The sequence below is a fragment of the Bufo bufo genome, chromosome 7, assembly GCF_905171765.1.
Source record: "Bufo bufo chromosome 7, aBufBuf1.1, whole genome shotgun sequence".
In the NCBI taxonomy this organism is placed as follows: Eukaryota; Metazoa; Chordata; class Amphibia; order Anura; family Bufonidae; genus Bufo; species Bufo bufo.
In genome coordinates, this window is record NC_053395.1 from 235,969,906 (window position 1) to 235,994,352 (window position 24,447).

The window sequence follows — 24,447 nt, forward strand, 5'->3', positions numbered from 1 at the left end:
GCTACCAGGAGACAGGCCAGTACATCAGGAGACGTGGAGGAGGCCGTAGGAGGGCAACAACCCAGCAGCAGGACCGCTACCTCCGCCTTTGTGCAAGGAGGAACAGGAGGAGCACTGCCAGAGCCCTGCAAAATGACCTCCAGCAGGCCACAAATGTGCATGTGTCTGCTCAAACGGTCAGAAACAGACTCCATGAGAGTGATATGAGGGCCCGACGTCCACAGGTGGGGGTTGTGCTTACAGCCCAACACCGTGCAGGACGTTTGGCATTTGCCAGAGAACACCAAGATTGGCAAATTCGCCACTGGCGCCCTGTGCTCTTCACAGATGAAAGCAGGTTCACACTGAGCACATGTGACAGACGTGACAGAGTCTGGAGACGCCGTGGAGAACGTTCTGCTGCCTGCAGCATCCTCCAGCATGACCGGTTTGGCATTGGGTCAGTAATGATGTGGGGTGGCATTTCTTTGGAGGGCCACACAGCCCTCCATGTGCTCGCCAGAGGTAGCCTGACTGCCATTAGGTACCGAGATGAGATCCTCAGACCCCTTGTGAGACCATATGCTGGTGCGGTTGGCCCTGGGTTCCTCCTAATGCAAGACGATGCTAGACCTCATGTGGCTGGAGTGTGTCAGCAGTTCCTGCAAGACGAAGGGATTGATGCTATGGACTGGCCCGCCCGTTCCCTAGACCTTAATCCAATTGAGCACATCTGGGACATCATGTCTCGCTCTATCCACCAACGTCACGTTGCACCACAGACTGTCCAGGAGTTGGCAGATGCTTTAGTCCAGGTCTGGGAGGAGATCCCTCAGGAGACCGTCCGCCACCTCATCAGGAGCATGCACAGGCGTTGTAGGGAGGTCATACAGGCATGTGGAGGCCACACACACTACTGAGCCTCATTTTGACTTGTTTTAAGGACATTACATCAAAGTTGGATCAGTCTGTAGTGTGTTTTTCCACTTTAATTTTGAGGGTGACTCCAAATCCAGACCTCCATGGGTTGAAAAATTTGATTTCCATTTTTTAATTTTTGTGTGATTTTGTTGTCAGCACATTCAACTATGTAAAGAACAAAGTATTTCAGAAGAATATTTAATTAATTCAGATCTAGGATGCGTTATTTTTGTGTTCCCTTTATTTTTTTGAGCAGTGTATATATATACACGCCCCTCGTACCTGCACCACCAGTGAGGTATGTACACCGCTTACTGTAGCTGTATATATATACACACACACCCCTCGTACCTGCACCACCAGTGAGGTATGTACACTGCTTACTGTAGCTGTATATATATACACACACACCCCTCGTACCTGCACCACCAGTGAGGTATGTACACCGCTTACTGTAGCTGTATATATATACACACACACCCCTCGTACCTGCACCACCAGTGAGGTATGTACACTGCTTACTGTAGCTGTGTATATATATATATATATATATATATATATATATATATATATATACACGCCCCTTATAGCTTCTGCACCAGTGAGGTATGTACAGCTCTTACTGTAGCTGTATATGCCCGTCGTAGGTGCTCTCCTCCTGTCTACACTACATGACTGTATGATCAGCGTCTCCTCTCCTCCTGTCTACACTACATGACTGTATGATCAGCTTCTCCTCTCCTCCTGTCTACACTACATGACTGTATGATCGGCTTCTCCTCTCCTCCTGTCTACACTACATGACTGTATGATCAGCTTCTCCTCTCCTCCTGTCTACACTACATGACTGTATGATCAGCTTCTCCTCTCCTGTCTACACTACATGACTGTATGATCAGCTTCTCCTCTCCTCCTGTCTACACTACATGACTGTATGATCAGCTTCTCCTCTCCTCCTGTCTACACTACATGACTGTATGATCAGCTTCTCCTCTCCTCCTGTCTATACTACATGACTGTATGATCAGCTTCTCCTCTCCTCCTGTCTACACTACATGACTGTATGATCAGCTTCTCCTCTCCTCCTGTCTACACTACATGACTGTATGATCAGCTTCTCCTCTCCTCCTGTCTGCACTACATGACTGTATGATCAGCTTCTCCTCTCCTCCTGTCTACACTACATGACTGTATGATCAGCTTCTCCTCTCCTCCTGTCTACACTACATGACTGTATGATCAGCTTCTCCTCTCCTCCTGTCTACACTACATGACTGTATGATCAGCTTCTCCTCTCCTCCTGTCTACACTACATGACTGTATGATCAGCATCTCCTCTCCTCCTGTCTACACTACATGACTGTATGATCAGCTTCTCCTCTCCTGTCTACACTACATGACTGTATGATCAGCTTCTCCTCTCCTCCTGTCTACACTACATGACTGTATGATCAGCTTCTCCTCTCCTCCTGTCTACACTACATGACTGTATGATCAGCATCTCCTCTCCTCCTGTCTACACTACATGACTGTATGATCAGCTTCTCCTCTCCTCCTGTCTATACTACATGACTGTATGATCAGCTTCTCCTCTCCTCCTGTCTACACTACATGACTGTATGATCAGCATCTCCTCTCCTCCTGTCTACACTACATGACTGTATGATCGGCTTCTCCTCTCCTCCTGTCTACACTACATGACTGTATGATCAGCTTCTCCTCTCCTCCTGTCTACACTACATGACTGTATGATCAGCTTCTCCTCTCCTCCTGTCTATACTACATGACTGTATGATCAGCTTCTCCTCTCCTCCTGTCTACACTACATGACTGTATGATCAGCATCTCCTCTCCTCCTGTCTACACTACATGACTGTATGATCAGCTTCTCCTCTCCTGTCTACACTACATGACTGTATGATCAGCATCTCCTCTCCTCCTGTCTACACTACATGACTGTATGATCAGCTTCTCTTCTCCTCCTGTCTACACTACATGACTGTATGATCAGCTTCTCCTCTCCTTCTGTCTACACTACATGACTGTATGATCAGCTTCTCCTCTCCTGTCTACACTACATGACTGTATGATCAGCTTCTCCTCTCCTCCTGTCTACACTACATGACTGTATGATCAGCTTCTCCTCTCCTCCTGTCTGCACTACATGACTGTATGATCAGCGCCTCCTCTCCTCCTGTCTACACTACATGACTGTATGATCAGCTTCTCCTCTCCTCCTGTCTACACTACATGACTGTATGATCAGCTTCTCCTCTCCTCCTGTCTACACTACATGACTGTATGATCAGCTTCTCCTCTCCTCCTGTCTATACTACATGACTGTATGATCAGCTTCTCCTCTCCTCCTGTCTACACTACATGACTGTATGATCAGCATCTCCTCTCCTCCTGTCTACACTACATGACTGTATGATCAGCTTCTCCTCTCCTGTCTACACTACATGACTGTATGATCAGCTTCTCCTCTCCTCCTGTCTACACTACATGACTGTATGATCAGCTTCTCCTCTCCTCCTGTCTACACTACATGACTGTATGATCAGCATCTCCTCTCCTCCTGTCTACACTACATGACTGTATGATCAGCTTCTCCTCTCCTCCTGTCTATACTACATGACTGTATGATCAGCTTCTCCTCTCCTCCTGTCTACACTACATGACTGTATGATCAGCATCTCCTCTCCTCCTGTCTACACTACATGACTGTATGATCGGCTTCTCCTCTCCTCCTGTCTACACTACATGACTGTATGATCAGCTTCTCCTCTCCTCCTGTCTACACTACATGACTGTATGATCAGCTTCTCCTCTCCTCCTGTCTATACTACATGACTGTATGATCAGCTTCTCCTCTCCTCCTGTCTACACTACATGACTGTATGATCAGCATCTCCTCTCCTCCTGTCTACACTACATGACTGTATGATCAGCTTCTCCTCTCCTGTCTACACTACATGACTGTATGATCAGCATCTCCTCTCCTCCTGTCTACACTACATGACTGTATGATCAGCTTCTCTTCTCCTCCTGTCTACACTACATGACTGTATGATCAGCTTCTCCTCTCCTTCTGTCTACACTACATGACTGTATGATCAGCTTCTCCTCTCCTGTCTACACTACATGACTGTATGATCAGCTTCTCCTCTCCTCCTGTCTACACTACATGACTGTATGATCAGCTTCTCCTCTCCTCCTGTCTACACTACATGACTGTATGATCAGCTTCTCCTCTCCTCCTGTCTACACTACATGACTGTATGATCAGCTTCTCCTCTCCTGTCTACACTACATGACTGTATGATCAGCTTCTCCTCTCCTCCTGTCTATACTACATGACTGTATGATCAGCTTCTCCTCTCCTCCTGTCTACACTACATGACTGTATGATCAGCATCTCCTCTCCTCCTGTCTACACTACATGACTGTATGATCAGCTTCTCCTCTCCTGTCTACACTACATGACTGTATGATCAGCTTCTCCTCTCCTCCTGTCTACACTACATGACTGTATGATCAGCATCTCCTCTCCTCTGCCTGTCTGTACTACTGTATGTACCGTGTCAGTAATAATGTAATGCTTTTCACATTTGAATATTTTATCATGTAATCTTCTTTCTTTTCTTGTACAGGGAATGGAAGTGTCTGGCGTTTGTGAGGTCCTGCAGGTGCTGCTCTTCTGAAACTGCCTTCTCCTGTAGCTCCTGCCTGAGCGTCCACAGCTGCTATGGTGGTTTCCTCTAGTTACCTCTAGACATGTGGTTGCTGAAGGTCCTTTTGGAGAGTCTATATGAAGCCGTGTTTGCACCTCTTTTGTAAAGAATTTAGTTTTGTTTAGTTTTTGACTTGATTTCGGGAAGTGAAAGTTAAAATCTAATAAAGAGGGGTGTGAGAATGGGACGTAATGGAGCAGATGTCATGCCGTTAGGAAGGGTGCATTTAGATGTCACACTACTTGGTGTATTCGTTAGATATTGGCCTACTACTGCTGAATGTTTGGTGCTATGGGGCACCAAATGCCCTCCTCGAGTGTATCCCCTATGTCCTCATCATGATGTCCCTATACTTCAATATCCACATGGCACAAATGTAAGTGGAACTTGGTCAGATGTGGCTCCTGGCGTCTATGGTGTGACCCTTGGGTCTTTTTTGATCGTGTTATTGAAGAAGGTTGTCTGCACTTGTGCTGCTGCGGTGTGTCGAGATTGGTGCTGCATTTTCTATTGGGTGGAGCCATGTACACATCGGTCATTTGACTTTCCATTAAACTGCAGTCCCATGTAAGTCTGTGTGTGGGCGTGTCCTGTCAGGTGTAATGAAGAGAAAGGGGGGGGGGGGGATATGACACTGTAATGAGAAAAAGGCCGGCGTAAAACGATGAGGTGGACAGCGGCCGGCAGATGGACGAGAGGTGTGGACAAGGGCCGGCAGATGGACATGTTGTGGTGGACTATGGCCTGCAGATAGATGAGAGGTGTGGACAAGGGCCGGCTGATGGGCATGTTGTGGTGGACAAGGGCCGGCAGATGGGCGAGAGGGGTGGACAAGGGCCTGCAGATGGACATGTTGTGATGGACGATGGCCTGCAGATGGATGAGAGGTGTGGACAAGGGCCGGCTGATGGACGATGGCCTGCAGATGGATAAGAGGTGTGGACAAGGGCCGGCAGATGGACATGTTGTGGTGGACTATGGCCTGCAGATAGATGAGAGGTGTGGACAAGGGCCGGCTGATGGGCATGTTGTGGTGGACAAGGGCCGGCAGATGGGCGAGAGGGGTGGACAAGGGCCTGCAGATGGACATGTTGTGATGGACGATGGCCTGCAGATGGATGAGAGGTGTGGACAAGGGCCGGCTGATGGACGATGGCCTGCAGATGGATAAGAGGTGTGGACAAGGGCCGGCAGATGGACATGTTGTGGTGGACTATGGCCTGCAGATAGATGAGAGGTGTGGACAAGGGCCGGCTGATGGGCATGTTGTGGTGGACAAGGGCCGGCAGATGGGCGAGAGGGGTGGACAAGGGCCTGCAGATGGACATGTTGTGATGGACGATGGCCTGCAGATGGATAAGAGGTGTGGACAAGGGCCGGCTGATGGACGATGGCCTGCAGATGGATGAGAGGTGTGGACAAGGGCCGGCAGATGGACATGTTGTGGTGGATGATGGCCTGCAGATGGATGAGAGGTGTGGACAAGGGCCGGCTGATGGACGATGGCCTGCAGATGGATAAGAGGTGTGGACAAGGGCCGGCAGATGGACATGTTGTGGTGGACTATGGCCTGCAGATAGATGAGAGGTGTGGACAAGGGCCGGCTGATGGGCATGTTGTGGTGGACAAGGGCCGGCAGATGGGAGAGAGGGGTGGACAAGGGCCTGCAGATGGACATGTTGTGATGGACGATGGCCTGCAGATGGATAAGAGGTGTGGACAGGGGCCGGCTGATGGACGATGGCCTGCAGATGGATGAGAGGTGTGGACAAGGGCCGGCAGATGGACATGTTGTGGTGGATGATGGCCTGCAGATGGATGAGAGGTGTGGACAAGGGCCGGCTGATGGGCATGTTGTGGTGGATGATGGCCTGCAGATGGATGAGAGGTGGGGCAAGGGCCGGCTGATGGGCATGTTGTGGTGGACGAGGGCTGGCAGATGGGCGAGAGGGGTGGACAAGGGCCGGCAGATGGACATGTTTTGGTGGACGAGGGCCGGCAGATGGGCGAGAGGGGTGGACAAGGGTCGGCAGATGGGCGAGAGGGGTGGACGAGGGCCGGCAGATGGGCGAGTCGTGGTGGTGAACGAGGGCCGGCAGATGGGCAAGAGGTGTGGACTAAGGCCGGCTGATGGACATGTAGGTGGACAGTGACTGACAGCTGGACACAACTCTCAGCCTTCATTGGCACAGCCCTTCCTCTTTATTGTCAGCGGTGCAGTTTCCCCGTGGAGGGGGCTGCAGGCGCCTCTGTCACGTTTGCAGGTTTGGCCTGAGGTAACCTCTGCCTGCTCCATGTTGTTCTGGAGAGAAGGTTTTAATTTGCACTAAATAATCTTCATGTTGATGGATTTCATTCCACATAAAGCAACTGAGGCAGGAAATCGAGAGAAGCCGCGAGATCCCGGCTGTGCTAATAAGAAGCGGAAAATAATGATGCCATTGTTTCCCCCAGAGAATACAGGCTCCCAACTGGAATCATAGGGGGGGCACATACTTCAGAATTTATTACTGGAATCTCTGTCTTCTGATGTTCATGTCACACTACAGGCGTGCTCCTTACTTCCTGCAGGGGCGCACACAAGCCCACTTTTAATCTCAGGTTTATTTCTTTATGCGATGATTTATTTTTCATAAAATGTTGATTTTCCAAATAAATATTCATTAGTTTTCTGAATAAGAAATTAGAAAAATTGTTTTTTTTTCTTTTATTTAAAGAAGGTTGCAGTGTATGTGAGTGAACGTACAGATGCGTGCAGTATATTGTGTGCAGTGTATTACGTGGTGGTATGTGTGTGCATGCATTGTATGTGCGTGGTGAAATGTGTGTGCAGTGTATGTGCGTGGTGGTACATGTGTATGTGCGTGGTGGTACATGTGTATGTGCGTGGTGGTACATGTGTATGTGCGTGGTGGTACATGTGTGTGCAGTGTATGAGCGTGGTGGTATGTCTGTGCAGTGTATGTGTGTGGTTGTTTGTGTGTATGCAGTGTATGTGCGTGGTGGTACACGTGTATGTGTGTGGTGGTACATGTGTATGCAGTGTATGTGCGTGGTGGTACATGTGTGTGCAGTGTATGAGCGTGGTGGTATGTCTGTGCAGTGTATGTGCGTGGTGGTATGTCTGTATGCAGTGTATGTGCTTGGTTGTTTGTGTGTATGTGCATGGTGGTACGTGAGTGCAGTGTGTGTGCGTGGTTGTATGTGTGTGCATGGTGGTACGTGTGTGTGTATGCAGTGTTTGTGCATGGTATTGTGTGTGTGTGTGTATGTACGTGGTGGTAGGTGTGTATGTGCATGGTAGTATGTGTATGTACGTGGTTGTATGTGTGTATGCGCCTGGTGGTATGTGCATGGTTGTATGTGTGTTTGTGCATGGTTGTACGTGTGTGTATGCGTGTGTATGCAGTGTATGTGCATGGTAGTACGTGTACATACAGTGTATATGCGTGGTGGTTCGTCTGTGTGTATGTGCGTGTTGGTTTGTGTGTGGTGGTGCATGTGTGTATATGGAGTGTATGTGTGTGGTGGTATGTGTGTATGTGCGTGGTGGTATGTGTGTGTATGCAGTGTATATGCGTGGCGGTATGGTGTGTGTATGCAATGTATGTGTGGTGGCACATGTGTTCATGTACAGATGTTTTCAGTAGATTGTGTATGTCTGTGGTTGTATAGATGGATACAGTGGACAGTGGTGCTTGAAGGTTTGTGAACCCTTCAGAATTTTCTGGTTTCCTCATATCGTGATCTTTGTTGGTCGACCTCTCCTGGGTGTGTGTGGGGGGGGGGGGGGGGGTAATAATGGTCTAGATTTTCCTCCATTTGTACACTATCTGTCTGACTGTGGCGTCCAGACTCTTTACAGATTGATTTTGTGACCTTTTTCAGCCTGATGAGCATCAACAACTCTTCTTCTGAGGTCCTCGGGAATCTCCTTTGTTACTGCTGTGTTTTTCTTCCACGGACATGTGGAGATCAGACTTTGACTCTGGCTCGTTACATAACACAGGTCGCCCACTTACACCTGATTGTCACCCCATTGATTGAAGGCGCATTATCTGCTGATCCTAAAGGTTCACATACTTTTACTGCTCACAGACATGTGATATCCGAGCATTTCTCTCCAGGACTTTGTGACTCATTTCTATGATTTGGTTCTTTATCTGCTTTTAGGACTTCTGTGAAAATCTCATGGAGGTTTAGGTCAAATGCAGAAATATAGAAAATTCTGAAAGGTTCACAAACTTTCAAGCAGCGCTGTACTTTGTGCTTGTGTGTGAATGTACAGGTGTGTCCGGTGCCTTGTCTGCGGTGTGTATGTACCGGTGTGTCCAGTAAAGGGTCCCAAAACGAAACCGATAGGGTGGCGTTGAATGTCACAGTATCAAGCCCCTGGCGGTTATAGCACAGACACATTGTATCCATAGACAGAAAACAAGACGGTGCTCGCCATAATTACATAGTTGTTAACGATGGAAAAAGTCCATCAAGTCTAACCTCTAATCCTGCTATATTGATCAATGTCCATCTTCCTTTTAAAAAAGGGTTTTGGCCAAAGGGAAGGTGAGCGTAGAACAAGATTTCTGTGCGTTGTCAGAAGCCTCAATGTTATTTTAACCCCTTAAGGACTCAGCCATTTTTTTTTTATTACCTTAAGGACCCGGCCATTTTTTGCAAATCTGACCAGTCACTTTAAGTGCTGATAACTTTAAAACGCTTTGACTTATCCAGGCCGTTCTGAGATTGTTTTTTTGGCACATATTGTACTTCATGACACTGGTAAAATGAAGTAAAAAAAATTATTTTCTTTGCATAAAAAAAATACCAAATTTACCAAAAATTTGGAAAAATTAGCAAATTTCAAAGTTTCAGTTTCTCTACTTCTGTAATACATAGTAATACCCCCAAAAATTGTGATGACTTTACATTCCCCATATGTCTACTTCATGTTTGGATCATTTTGGGAATGATATTTTATTTTTTGGGGATGTTACAAGGCTTAGAAGTTTAGAAGCAAATATGGAAATTTTTCAGAAATTTACAAAAACCCAATTTTTAGGGACCACTACAGCTCTGAAGTCACTTTGCGAGGCTTACATAATAGAAACCACCCAAAAATGACCCCATTCTATAAACTACACCCCTCAAGGTATTCAAAACTGATTTGACAAACTTTGTTAACCCTTTAGGTGTTGCACAAGAGTTATTGGCAAATGGGGATGAAATTTGAGAATTTCATTTTTTTGCCTAATTTTCCATTTTAACCCATTTTTTCTACTAACAAAGCAAGGGTTAACAGCCAAACAAGACTGTATCTTTATTGCCCTGACTCTGCCGTTTACAGAAACACCCCATATGTGGCTGTAAACTACTGTACGGCCACACAGTAGGGCGTAGAGGGAAAGGTGCGCCGTTTGGTTTTTGGAGGGCTGATTTTTATGGACCGGTTTATTTACACCGTGTCCTGTTTCAACCCCCCTGATGCACCCCTAGAGGAGAAACTCCATAAAAGTGACCCCATTTTGGAAACTACTGGATAAGGTGGCATTTTTTTGGTACTATTTTTAGGGTACATATGATTTTTGGTTGCTCTATATTACATTTTTGTGAGGCAAGGTTACCAAAAATTGAAATTCTGAAATTTCATCTCCATTTGCCATTAATTGTTGAGGAACACCTAAAGGGTTAATAAAGTTTGTATAATCAGTTTTGAATACCTTGAGGGGTGTAGTTTCTTAGATGGGGTCACTTTTAGGGAGTTTTTACTCTAGGGGGGCTTCAAAAGGGACATGGTGTCAATAAAAAAGGCCATCAAAATCGGCCTTCCAGAAACCATGTCGGTCCTTTCCTTCTGCGCCCTGCCTTTTAGTCATACAGCAGTTTACGGCCACAAATGTGGCGTTTCTGTAAACTGCAGTATCAGGGTAATAAATATAAACTTTTGTTTGGTTGTTAACCCTTGTTTTGTTACCGGAAAAAACGGATTGAAATGGAAAAGTGTCAAAAATAGCTGTTTTGGCACCGTTTTTTTTTTTTTTTTTTTCTTGGACCGTGTTATACTGGGGGGTTATATCATGGGATATTTTTATAGAGGAGATTCTTACGGACGCGGCGATACCTAATAAGTCAACTTTTTTTACAATTATTTAGTTTTTTGACTATATTATCCCTTTTGATACAATTTTTTTTTTTGCTATCTAAAGTCTAAGTGTCATTATTATTATTTTTTTAATCCGATTATCTTATGTAGGGGCTCATTTTTTGCGGGATGAGCGGACGGTTATATTGGCACTATTTTGGGGGCTATATGACTTTTTGATCGCTTGCTATTAAACTTTTTATTATGTAAGGTTCCAAAAAAAAATTTTTTGCACTTTTTCCTTGACCGTGTTAATCTGGGGGGTTAGGTCATGGGGTATTTTTATAGAGAAGATTATTACCGACGCGGCGATACCCAATATGTCTACTTTTAATTAATTATTTTAGGTTTTTTTGGGTGTCTCAAGTCTGAGAACCATTTTTTTTTATCCGATGTCAGTGATAAATTGGGATATAAATTTAGTACTCCATGGAAGTGTAATACTCCCTGAAGCAATCGATAACGCAGAGGCCCGGATGATTGGGGCACGTGTCGCACTGAGTGTGTCACTACCAGAGCTTTGGGACGTTCTCACAGCTCTGTTTCTCCACCCCTGTGATGATGTCACTACTAGAGCTGGGAGGCGTTCTCACTACTCTGTTTACTTCTGGTTTCTTTCACCACAGCTGTCCTTCATGTGTTTGATTTCCCTCTTTATATCACCCCTCCTCCTATGATAGGATGTGGATTATAGTTCTCACTTCAGTTGTGGCTCTTGCTTTGGTTTCTTCACTTGTAGCTATCAGTCCACTGGACCTGTGTTCTGCTGCAGCTAGCACTCCGGATTTTGCCAGCCTGTCCTTGGATCCGTCTTCTCTGCGGCTACAACACCTTCAGCTAAGTCTGCAGACATTGTTGTATTCCTGTTTGTTTTCTGACTGGATCTGAGGTGGCCACGGTTCCCTCCATATACTGAGTAGGGCACTGGTGGCCGTGCCCCTTCCACTATTGTAGGGGTTACAGTGGTCATTAGTCTTAGGCACGTGGGCATGCCTCGTTCCGCCTTTTGGATCCGGGCATGTGCTTTAGCAGAATAGGGAAAGCATTGAGGGTCGGACAGGGGTCACCCTCTATCCTCCCTAGTTCTGGGTCCAGTCAGTTGCTCTGTACTGTGAATTACTATCGTTGCTCACATACACCCGTGACAGAGTGGTGGTGTCCTTCCGTATCCCCCTCCTGTGACACACTCTGCACCTTTTTTGGATCCGTTCCTTCTTTCCAGTATGGGGGACCACACCTGGAAAGTGTTGGCCAGGGACGATCCGGGCGCCTCCAGTTCCCGAGGTACTCCGACCTGCTCTTTCCCGGTCAGAAAAGATCAGGGCCTTGAGGACGGCCTCATAGAACTGGAGGAATGTCCCTGTGCTGCCAGCGCTCCGGGACAGCACAAAAGAGTAGTACATGGCAACCTGCACCAACTATTTTGTACCATGCCCGGGTTTTGCGCATGGCGTTATATGGCTTGAGGACTTGATCAGAGAGATCAACTCCTCCCATATACCGATTGTAGTCGACGATACAATCGGGCTTGAGGACCGTTGCCGCGGTACCTCGCACAGGGACAGGGGTGATGCGGTTACCGTGGATTGTGGACAGTACAAGGACATCCCTCTTGTCCTTATATCTGACCAGCAACAGGTTTCCACTGGTAAGGGCACGGGTCTCACCCCTGGGGATTGGTACCTGGAGGGGGAGGGCAGGGAGGCCGCGTTGATTTTTCGCACGGTCCACTAGCGGACGTGGATCTGGCGGCAAGGGACTGGAACAAGGGGATACTAGTATAAAAGTTATCCACGTACAGGTGGTAATCCTTATCTAGAAGTGGGTACATAAGGTCCCACACAAGTCTCCCGGTAACACCCAGAGTGGGGGGACATTCTGGGGGTTGAATACGGGAATCTCGCACCTCGTATACACGAAATTTGTAAGTGTACCCTGAGGTACTCTCACAAATTTTGTATAGCTTCACGCCATACCTCGCCCGCTTGGAGGGCACATACTGGCGGAAAATGAGTCTCCCCTTGAACGCAATGAGAGACTCATCAACCGCGACCTCCCTTCCAGGTACATAGGCCTCCATGAATTTGGCCCCAAAGTGATCGATGACCGGCCGTATCTTATACAGCCGGTCATAGGCAGGATGACCTCGGGGGGGACATGCTGCATTATCGGAATAATGCAGACATTTCCGGATGGCCTCAAACCGGGTACATGTCATGACCATACTGTATAGTGGGGTCTGGTATAGGACGTCCCCACTCCAGTACAGCCTGACACTGGGTTTCTTGACTAGGCCCATATGCAGCACGAGGCCCCAAAATGTCCTCATTTCAGCTGCACTGACCGGCGTCCAGCCACCGGGTCTAGCCAAAAAGGAGCCCGGGTGCTGAGCAACGAACTGTTGGGTGTACAGGTTCGTCTGCTCCACCATCAGATTTACCAGTGGGTCACTAAAAAAATGACCAAAAAAGTAATTTTCAGTGTAGCCCACTGTGGAAATCTGGATTCCTGATTGGCCTACAAAATCAGGAATCACGGGCTCGTATCGCTCTGGGCTACACCAGACTAGTTCACCGGCAGGTGGGCTCCGGTGGAATTAACTGGTGGGCCGGGAAACCAGTACGAGCCCCAGAGCTGCTCGTACTAGTGTGGGCCACAGGGTCCCTAGCATGGCGGTCCCCTTGCTCCGCCTGGCGGCGTCTCCGCCGCCTTGGGGGCTCATCATCATCGCTAGATGATGAGGAGGACGCGGATGACAACAGGAAAGTGGGGTCATCCTCGTCCTCACTGGGACTCTCGGAGTCGGAGGCAAGCTGGGCGTATGCCTCCTCGGCCGAGAACGTCCGGCGGGCCATAGGGGAGTGTGTGTCTGCGTGTGTATGTGCGTGTGTGTAAATCTTTATTTGGTGTGCGTGTGTGTGGGGGCACGGGTGTTCACGAACTCACCCTAAAACTAACAGAAAAAAAAAAAACTAACTAAAAAAAAGGGCAAAAAATCTGAAAAAAATAAATCAAAACCGCTGATCAACCGTTCGAAGTTGATCAGCGGTGGGGTATGCAATGCGCTAACAGTGGCCGGACGCTAAGGCCCCTTTCACACGGGCGAGTATTCCCCGCGGATGCGATGCGTGAGTTGAACGCATTGCACCCGCACTGAATACCGACCCATTCATTTCTATGGGGCTGTTCACATGAGCGGTGATTTTCACGCATCACTTGTGCGTTGCGTGAAAATCGCAGCATGTTCTATATTGTGCGTTTTTCACGCAACGCAGGCCCCATAGAAGTGAATGGGGTTGCGTGAAATTCGCAAGCATCCGCAAGCAAGTGCGGATGCGGTGCGATTTTCACGCACGGTTGCTAGGAGACGATCGGGATGGGGACCCGATCATTATTATTTTCCCTTATAACATGGTTATAAGGGAAAATAATAGCATTCTGAATACAGAATGCTTAGTACAATAGGGCTGGAGGGGTTAAAAAAATAATAATTTAACTCACCTTAGTCCACTTGATCGCGATGCCGGCATCTCCTCCTGTCTCCTTTGCTGAACAGGACCTGTGGTGAGCATTCATTACAGGTAAAGGACCTTTGACGTCACTCCGGTCATCACATGATCCATCACATGATCTTTTACCATGGTGGTGGATCATGTGATGACCGGAGTGACGTCATCAAAGGTCCTTTACCTGTAATGAATGCTCACCACAGGTCCTGTTCAGCAAAGGAGACAGAAGGAGATGCCGGCATCGCGATCAAGTGGACTAAGGTGAGTTAAAAAAAAATTTTTTAACCCCTCCAGCTCTATTGTACTAAGCATTCTGTATTCAGAATGCTATTATTGTCCCTTATAACCATGTTATAAGGGAAAATAATACAATCTACACAACACCTAACCCAAGCCCGAACTTCTGTGAAGAAGTTCGGGTTTGGGTACCAAACATGCGTGATTTTTCTCACGCGAGTGCAAAACGCATTACAATGTTTTGCACTCGCGCGGAAAAATTGCGGGTGTTCCTGTAACGCTCCCGCACATTTTCCTGCAACGCCCGTCTGAAAGAGACTTAAGAATGCCGGCCACAGTCAGCGTACACAAAAAAAAACTGCACCCCAAAAAAGTTGGGGGGGGGGGGGCAAGCGGAAGCACCCCTGGGGGGTCTAGGGTCACACAGCTGTGCTGTGGACTCCAGACACCCTAACTTAGGGTGATGCAATAAAACTTTATCAAACTAACTTTCCCTTTATTTACCCTGCCTAACCCAAACTTTCCCTATGTACCTGCTGGATAGATGGGGGGTGCTGGGGCACAGATCGGGTCCTGGGGGGCATAGATGGGGTGATGCTGGCACCGATGGACGACAACTCCGGAACACAAAAGGAGGAGGAGAGGAGCTCTTGCATCTTTTGAATCTCCCGCCGGCCCGCCCACCAACCAATCAGAGGCGATCCTGAGAGGTGATGTCACCATCACTACTCAGGATCGCAGGATGGTGATTGGTGGGGTAAAATCACATCACCGATCTCCATCCTGTTCCGGGTTATCGGGTCTTCAGATGAATTGACCTGCGATTTTCTGCGATCACATACATGGGGGGGGGTCACAGGACCCACCGGCGCATTTGCCCCAGGTGCCTGCTCAATGATTTGAGCAGGCACAGGGTTTCGATCACCGCCCGCCTCGCGGCGGTGATCGAAAATACACAGGGCGTACAGGTACGCCCTGTTTTCTTAAGTACCAGGACATAAGGGCGTACCTGTACGCCCTGTGTCCAGAAGAGGTTAAATTAAAAAGTCTGAAGCTTCTTCTGTATTTGCTGTGAGCGGCTCCTGCGGCTATTCCAAAGATTCACCGCTCTTACTGTAAAGAATGCTTCTTGCCTCTTATGACTGAATCTTTTTTTCTCCAGTCGTAGGGCTTAACACAGAATAGATCTCATCTTGGGAGTTGACAGCAACAGATCCTTGTTTTTTGAGGGGGTTTAACACAGAATAGCTTCCCTTGATATTTTTTGTATGTTCCGTTTATATATTTGTACAGGTTAATCATGTCCCCCCTTAGACGTCTTCTTTCAAGGCTGAACAAATTCAGTTCATTTAATCTTTGCTCATAACTAAGATCTTTATGAGTTTAGTCGCTCTCCTCTACTTTTTTTTTTAACTCCAGGGCATCCTTTTTATGAGTTTAGTCCTTTTATGAGTTTAGTCGCTCTCCTCTGTACTTTTTCTAACTCCAGGGCATCCTTTTTATGGACTGGTGCCCAAAACTGAACCGTGTATTCCAGTTGAGGCCGCACCAACGCTTTGTATAATGGCAATATTACATCTCTGTCCTGCGAGTCCATGCCTCTTTTAATACAAGACAAAATTCTGTTGGCCTTAGAGGCAGCTGACTGGCATTGCACGCTGTTATTTAGTCTATGTTCTACTAATACACCCAGATCCTTCTCAACAAGTGACTCTCCCAGTTTTACTCCCCCTAGGACATACAGTCAGGTCCATAATTATTGGGTTTCTGCCTCTATACACCACCACAATGGATTTGAAATGAAACGGACAAGACGTGCTTTACCTGCAGACTGTCAGCTGTAATTTAACGATATTTACATCCAAATCAGGTGAACGGTGCAGGAATTACAACAGTTTGCATATGTGCCTCCCACTTGTTAAGGGACCAAAAGTAATGGGACAATTGTCTTCTCAGCCGTTTCATGGCCAGGTGTGTGTTATTCCCTCATTATCCCAATTACAATGAGCAGATACAAGGTCCAGAGGTCATTTCCAGTTTGCTATTTGCATTTGGAATCTGTTGCTGTCAACTCCCAAGATGAGATCCAAAGATCTGTCACTATCAGTGAAGCAAGCCATCATTAGGCTGAAAAAACACAACAAACCCATCAGAGAGATAGCAAAAACATTAGGCCTGGCCAAAACAACTGTTTGGAACATGTTTGGAAAAGAAGGAACGCACCGGTGAGCTCAGCAACACCAAAAGACCCGGAAGACCACGGAAAACAACTGTGGTGGATGACCGAAGAATTCTTTCCCTGGTGAAGAAAACCCCCTTCACAACAGTTGGCCAGAGGAAAAACACTCTCCAGGAGGTAGGTGAAGGAACTGCTCATGATCCTAGGCATACCACCTCATCAGTGAAGCATGGTGGTGGTAGTGTCATGGCGTGGGCATGTATGGCTGCCAATGGAAATGCTTCTCTTGTATTTATTGATGTGACTGCTGACAAAAGCAGCAGGATAGTAACATAGTACATAAGGCCGAAAAAAGACATTTGTCCATCCAGTTCGGCCTGTTATCCTGCAAGTTGATCCAGAGGAAGGCAAAAAAAAAAACCTGTGAGGTAGAAGCCAATTTTCCCCACTTTAGGGGAATAAAAAATTCCTTCCCGACTCCAATCAGGCATCAGAATAACTCCCTGGATCAACGACCCCTCTCTAGTAGCTATAGCCTGTAATATTATTACACTCCAGAAATACATCCAGGCCCCTCTTGAATTCCTTTATTGTACTCACCATCACCACCTCAGGCAGAGAGTTCCATAGTCTCACTGCTCTTACCATAAAGAGTCCATAGTCTCACTGCTCTTACAGTAAAGAGTCCATAGTCTCACTGCTCTTACAGTATAGAGTCCATAGTCTCACTGCTCTTACCGTAAAGAGTCCATAGTCTCACTGCTCTTACCGTAAAGAGTCCATAGTCTCACTGCTCTTACCGTAAAGAGTCCATAGTCTCACTGCTCTTACCGTAAAGAGTCCATAGTCTCACTGCTCTTACAGTAAAGAGCCCATAGTTTCACTGCTCTTACAGTAAATAGTCCATAGTCTCACTGCTCTTACAGTACAGAGTCCATAGTCTCACTGCTCTTACAGTAAAGAATCCTTTTCTATGTTTGTGTAGAAACCTTCTTTCATCCAGACACAGAGGATGTCCCCTCGTCACAGTCCTGGGGATAAATAGATGATGGGAGTGATCTCTGTACTGACCCCTGATATATTTATACATATTAATTAGATCTCCCATCAGGCGTCTTTTTTCTAAAGTGAATAACCCTAATTTTGATAATCTTTCAGGGTACTGTAGATGCCCCATTCCAGTTATTACTTTAGTTGCCCTCCTCTGAACCCTCTCCAGCTCTGCTATGTCTGCCTTGTTTACAGGAGCCCAGAACTGTACACAGTCCTCCATGTGTGGTCTGACTAGTGATGTGTAAAGTGATAGGACTATGTTCTTATCACGGGCATCTATGTCCCTTCTGATGCAACCCATTATCTTATTGGCCTTGGCAGCAGCTGCCTGACACTGGTTTTTGCAGCTTAGTTTGCTGTTTATTAAAATTCCTAGATCCTTTTCTATGTCAGTGTTACCGAGTGTTTTATCATGTAGTATGTACGGGTGACTTGCATTATTCCTTCCCATGTGCATAACCTTACATTTGTCAGTGTTAAACCTCATCTGCCACTTATCTGCCCAAGCCTCCAATCTATCCAGATCCCTCTGTAGTAGTATACTGTCCTCTGTAGTGTATATACAGTATACTGTCCTCTGTAGTGTATATACAGTATACTGTCCTCTGTAGTATATATACCGCATACTGTCCTCTGTAGTATATATACCGTATACTGTCCTTCTCAGTGTTAATTACTTTACACAGTTTAGTGTCATCTGCGAAAATTGATACTTTACTATGCAAGCCTTCTACAAGATCATTAATCAATATATTGAAGAGAATAGGGCCCAATACTGACCCCTGAGGTACTCCACTAGTGACAGTGACCCAATCTGAGTGTGTACCGTTAATACCCACCCTCTGTTTTCTATCATTGAGCCAGTTACTTACCCACTTACAGACGTTTTCTCCCAGTCCGAGCATTCTCATTTTATATAATAACCTTTTATGCGGTACAGTGTCAGATGCTTTGGAGAAGTCCAGATATACGACATCCATTGATTCGCCGCTGTCAAGTCTAGAACTTACCTCCTCATAAAAACTGATTAAATTACTATCACCTGACCGATCCCTCACGAAGCCATGCTGATATGGCGTTATTTGCTTATTTCCGTTAAGATGCTTTAAGATAGCATCTCTCAGAAAACCTTCAAACAGTTTACCCACAACAGATGTTAAACTTACCGGCCTATAGTTTCCAGGCTCTGTTTTTGGACCCTTTTTGAATATTGGCACCACATTTGCCATGCGCCAATCCTGTGGGACATTCCTTGTCAGTATAGAGTCCGCAAATATCAGAAATAAGGGTCTGGCTATGACATTACTGAATTCCCTTAGGATACAGGGGTATATGCCATCTGGTCCTGGCGATTTGTCTATTTTAATCTTAAGTCGCTGATGTACTTCTTCCTGGGTCAGACAGGGCACTTTTAATGGGGAATTTTATTTTTACATTCTGCATGTCATCTGACAGTTTATTTTCCTCAGTGAATACATTGGAGAAAAAAATATTTAACAGCTTTGCTTTCTCCTCGTCGCTCTCTGCGACTCCCCCCGACACCTTCAAATTTATACTTTTTAACATTTATATAATTGAAGAACATTTTAGGGTTAGTTTTACTCTCTTTGGCAATTAATCTCTCGGTCTTTAGTTTGGCCGCTTTTATTCGTTTTTTACATGTTCTATTTTTTTCCTTATAGTTTTTAAGTGCTTCCGTGCTACCCTCCTGTTTTAGTGATTTATATGCTTTCTTTTTGTCATTTATTGCTTTCTTTACAGTTCTATCCACATTGGTTTATTTTTGTTCCTTAACCTTTTATTCCCATACGGTATGTACCTCTCACAATGAGATTTTAGGATGTTTTTAAAGATATCCCATTTTGTGGCTGTATTTTTATTTTTGAGGACTTTGTCCCAGTTAGTTAGGCCTATGGCCTCTCTTAGTTGGCTAAATTTAGCTTTTTTGAAGTTTGGTATTTTTCTTCCTCCCTGTAGAAACCCTCTTTTGAATGATAATTGGAAGGTTATTACTTTATGGTCACTATTTCCCAGGTGTCCACCAACCTGCACGTCTGTTGTTCTGTCAGGCCTATTGGTTAATACTAAGTCCAGTATGGCCGTCCCTCTAGTCGGGTCCTGAACCAGTTGGGAGAGGTAATTGTCTTTGGTTATTGCCAAGAACCAGGATGAATTCTGAAGTGTTTCAGGCAATATTATCTGCTCAGATTCAGCCAAATGCTTCAGAACTCATTGGACGGCGCTTCACAGTGCAGATGGACAATGACCCAAAGCATACTGCAAAAGCAACCAAAGAGTTTTTTAAGGGAAAGAAGTGGAATGTTCTGCAATGGCCAAGTCAATCACCGGACCTGAATCCGATTGAGCATGCATTTCACTTGCTGAAGACAAAACTGGAGGGAAAATGCCCCAAGAACAAGCAGGAACTGAAGACAGTTGCAGTAGAGGCCTGGCAGAGCATCACCAGGGATAAAACCCTGCGTCTGGTGATGTCTGTGCGTTCCAGACTTAAGGCTGTAATTGACTGCAAAGGATTTGCAACCAAGTATTAAAAAGTGAAAGTTTATTTAATGATTATTATTCAGTCCCATTACTTTTGGTCCCTTAACAAGTGGGAGGCACATATGCAAACTGTTGTAATTCCTGCACCGTTCACTTTATTTGGATGTAAATACCTCAGATTACAGCTGACAGTCTGCAGGTAAAGCACATCTTGTCCGTTTCATTTCAAATCCATTGTGGTGGTGTATAGAGCCAGAAATGTTACAATTCTGTCCATGTCCCAATATTTATGGACCTGACTGTATGCTGCACGCAGATTTTTAGCCTGCAAAGGCAGAACTTTACATTTATCTATACTGAACCTCATTTGCCAAGTGGAGGCCCAAACAGTAAGTTTGTCCAAGTTAGCTTGTAACTTATTAACATCTTCCATAGACTGGACCGTATTACAAAGTTTGGTGTCATCTGCAAAAATAGAAACATCACTACTACTCCCATCCTCTGTCATTAATGAATAAGGCAAATAATAGAGAACCCAGCACAGAACCTTGGGGTCACCACACTTATAATCGGGGACCATTCAGAGTAGGAATCATTGACCACAATCCTTTGGACACGATCATGAAGCCAATTTTCAATCCAATTACAGATTATATTTTACAAACAGATAGATCTAAATAGATCTCAATTTGACCATTAGTCGTCTGTGCGTGACAGTATCAAATGCCTCTGCAAATTCCAAAACATTACATCCACAGCCGCCCCTCTGTCCAGGCTTCTACTCACCTCACTACATCCACAGCCGCCCCTCTGTCCAGGATTCTACTGACCTCACTACATCCACAGCCACCCCTCTGTCCAGGCTTCTACTGACCTCACTACATCCACAGGTGCCCCTTTGTCCAGGCTTCTACTTAACCCCACTACATCCACAGCTGCCCCTCTGTCCAGGCTTCTACTCACCTCACTACATCCACAGCCGCCCCTCTGTCCAGACTTCTACTTGCCTCACTACATTCACAGCCGCCCCTCTGTCCAGGCTTCTATTCACCTCACTACATCCACAGCTGCCCCTCTGTCCAGGCTTCTACTTCCCTCACTATATCCACAGCCGCCCCTCTGTCCAGGCTACTACCTACCTCACTACATCCACAGCCGCCCCTCTGTCCAGACTTTTACTTACCTCACTACATCCACAGCCGCCCCTCTGTCCAGGCTACTACTCACCTCACTACATTCACAGCCACCCCCCTCTGTCCAGGCTTTTACTCACCTCACTACATCCACAGCCGCCCCTCTGTCCAGGCTACTACTCACCTCACTACATCCACAGCCGCCCCTCTGTCCAGGCTTCTACTGACCTCACTACATCCACAGCCACCCCTCTGTCCAGGCTTCTACTGACCTCACTACATCCACAGGTGCCCCTTTGTCCAGGCTTCTACTTAACCCCACTACATCCACAGCCGCTCCTCTATCCAGGCTTCTACTCACCTCACTACATCCACAGCCGCCCCTCTGTCCAGACTTCTACTTGCCTCACTACATTCACAGCCGCCCCTCTGTCCAGGCTTCTATTCACCTCACTACATCCACAGCTGCCCCTCTGTCCAGGCTTCTACTTCCCTCACTATATCCACAGCCGCCCCTCTGTCCAGGCTACTACCTACCTCACTACATCCACAGCCGCCCCTCTGTCCAGACTTTTACTTACCTCACTACATCCACAGCCGCCCCTCTGTCCAGGTTACTACTCACCTCACTACATTCACAGCCACCCCCCTCTGTCCAGGCTTCTACTTCCCTTACTACATCCACAGCCGCCCCTCTGTCCAGGCTACTACTCACCTCACTACATCCACAGCCGCCCCTCTGTCCAGGCTACTACTCACCTCACTACATCCACAGCCACCCCTCTGTCCAGGCTTCTACTCACCTCACTACATCCACAGCCGCCCCTCTGTCCAGGCTTCTAACCTCACTACATCCACAGCCGCCCCTCTGTCCAGGCTTCTGCTTACCTCACTACATCCACAGGTGCCCCTTCGTCCAGGCTTCTACTTAACCCCACTACATCCACAGCCGCTCCTCTTTCCAGGCTTCTACTCACCTCACTACATCCACAGCCGCCCCTCTGTCCAGACTTCTATTCACCTCACTACATCCACAGCCGCCCCTCTGTCCAGACTTTTACTTACCTCACTACATCCACAGCCGCCCCTCTGTCCAGGCTACTACTCACCTCACTACGTTCACAGCCACCCCCCTCTGTCCAGGCTTCTACTCACCTCACTACATCCACAGCCGCCCCTCTGTCCAGGCTTCTACTTCCCTTACTACATCCACAGCCGCCCCTCTGTCCAGGCTTCTACCTACCTCACTACATCCACAGCCGCCCCTCTGTCCAGGCTACTACTCACCTCACTACATCCACAGCCGCCCCTCTGTCCAGGCTACTACTCGCCTCACTACATCCACAGCCGACCCTCTGTCCAGGCTTCTACTCACCTCACTACATCCACAGCCGCCCCTCTGTTTAGGCTTCTACCTACCTCACTACATCCACAGCCGCCCCTCTGTCCATGCTTCTACTCGCCTCACTACATCCACAGCCGCCCTCTGTCCAGGCTACTAACCTCACTACATCCACAGCCGCCCCTCTGTCCAGGCTTCTACTTACCTCACTACATCCACAGGTGCCCCTTTGTCCAGGCTTCTACTTAACCCCACTACATCCACAGCCGCTCCTCTGTCCAGGCTTGTACTCACCTCACTACATCCACAGCCGCCCCTCTGTCCAGACTTCTATTCACCTCACTACATCCACAGCCGCCCCTCTGTCCAGACTTTTACTTACCTCACTACATCCACAGCCGCCCCTCTGTCCAGGCTACTACTCACCTCACTACGTTCACAGCCACCCCCCTCTGTCCAGGCTTCTACTCACCTCACTACATCCACAGCCGCCCCTCTGTCCAGGCTTCTACTTCCCTTACTACATCCACAGCCGCCCCTCTGTCCAGGCTTCTACCTACCTCACTACATCCACAGCCGCCCCTCTGTCCAGGCTACTACTCACCTCACTACATCCACAGCCGCCCCTCTGTCCAGGCTACTACTCGCCTCACTACATCCACAGCCGCCCCTCTGTCCAGGCTACTACTCGCCTCACTACATCGACAGCCGACCTCTGTCCAGGCTACTACTCACCTCACTACATCCACAGCCCCCCCTCTGTCCAGGCTTCTACTCTCCTCACTACATCCACAGCTGCCCCTCTGTCCAGGCTTCTACTCACCTCACTACATCCACAGCCGCCCCTCTGTCCAGGCTTCTACCTACCTCACTACATCCACAGCCGCCCCTCTGTCCAGGCTTCTACTCACCTCACTACATCCACAGCCGCCCTCTGTCCAGGCTACTACTCACCGCTTAATAAAAACAAATCGGGTTAGTCTGACAGTTTCTGTTTTTAGTAAAACCATGTTGGCTATCACTTATAATATTATTGAAAGTTACATAATCCTGTATGTCATCCCGTAGAAGGCCCTCAAACATATTTCCTACTATTGATGTTAAGCTTACTGGTCTGTAATTTCCTGGTGAAGACCTAGCACCCTTTTTGAAAATGGGCACCACATTCGCCTTGCGCCAGTCTCTCTTGGTACAATGCCCGTCATTAAAGAATCTGTAAATATTATGAACAGAGGCAGAGCAATAACTGAACTGAGCTCCCCTAGAGCTCTAGGGTGTAATCCATCTGGACCTGGGGCCTTCTTCACTTTAATTAGTTTTTTTTTTTAGCATATTAAGGACCATATCTACAGTCAGCCAGGTAAGTATAATATTTGAGGTATTTCCACCAGTGGTACCACCATCATGAGATGCCCTCTCTTCTTTTGTATATACAGAGCTCTGACTTCTCTCGATCCCCAGTAACCAACATCCTGTTACCATCATTTAGGGGTCCTACATGTTCTGACCTTGGTTTTTTTGCATTTATGTATTTGAAGAATGTTTTGGGGTTGTTCTTCCTTTCTTTGGCCACCTGTATTTCATTGTGTATTTTTGCAGATTTTTTTTACCCCCTTACATCATTTATTTAGTTCTTTATACTTTTTAAAGGCTACAGCTGACCCCTCCGATTTGTATTTCTTAAAGGCCCTCTTTTTGTCATTTATTGCACTTTTTACA

The 24,447-nt window shown here is 47.0% G+C and overlaps 2 protein-coding genes across 2 annotated transcripts in view; one reads left to right on the forward strand and one right to left on the reverse strand.

The window, feature by feature from the left end:
• The window catches only part of SLC35F5 (solute carrier family 35 member F5), a 130,428-nt gene extending 125,062 nt beyond the window's left edge, over positions 1–5,366 (forward strand). Inside the window, exon 15 of the mRNA XM_040441874.1 lies at positions 4,554–5,366. The gene's annotated coding sequence lies outside the window, so the exon portion shown is untranslated. The remainder of the gene's footprint in view (positions 1–4,553) is intronic.
• A 5-nt stretch (positions 5,367–5,371) lies between these two features.
• Positions 5,372–7,303, reverse strand: LOC121009004 (splicing factor 3A subunit 2-like). Its single transcript, XM_040441876.1, has 4 exons — positions 6,579–7,303; positions 6,411–6,498; positions 6,173–6,330; positions 5,372–5,980 (listed from the first exon to the last, which is right to left on the reverse strand). Exons 1-4 carry the CDS (start codon positions 6,816–6,818, stop codon positions 5,372–5,374), a joined length of 1,095 nt encoding a protein of 364 aa, XP_040297810.1. The 5' UTR covers positions 6,819–7,303.
• Between the last annotated feature and the right edge of the window lie 17,144 nt (positions 7,304–24,447).

Excerpts from the sequence above, each read along its gene's own strand:
- LOC121009004 (XM_040441876.1), bottom strand. The coding sequence starts at position 6,818 with ATGAAGGCTGAGAGTTGTGTCCAGCTGTCAGTCACTGTCCACCTACAT. Across the intron at positions 6,331-6,410 it reads CACAACATGTCCATCTGCCG|GCCATCGTCCATCACAACAT; the intron begins GCCCTTGTCCAC and ends ATCCATCTGCAG. Across the intron at positions 5,981-6,172 it reads CACAACATGTCCATCTGCCG|GCCATCGTCCATCACAACAT; the intron begins GCCCTTGTCCAC and ends ATCCATCTGCAG.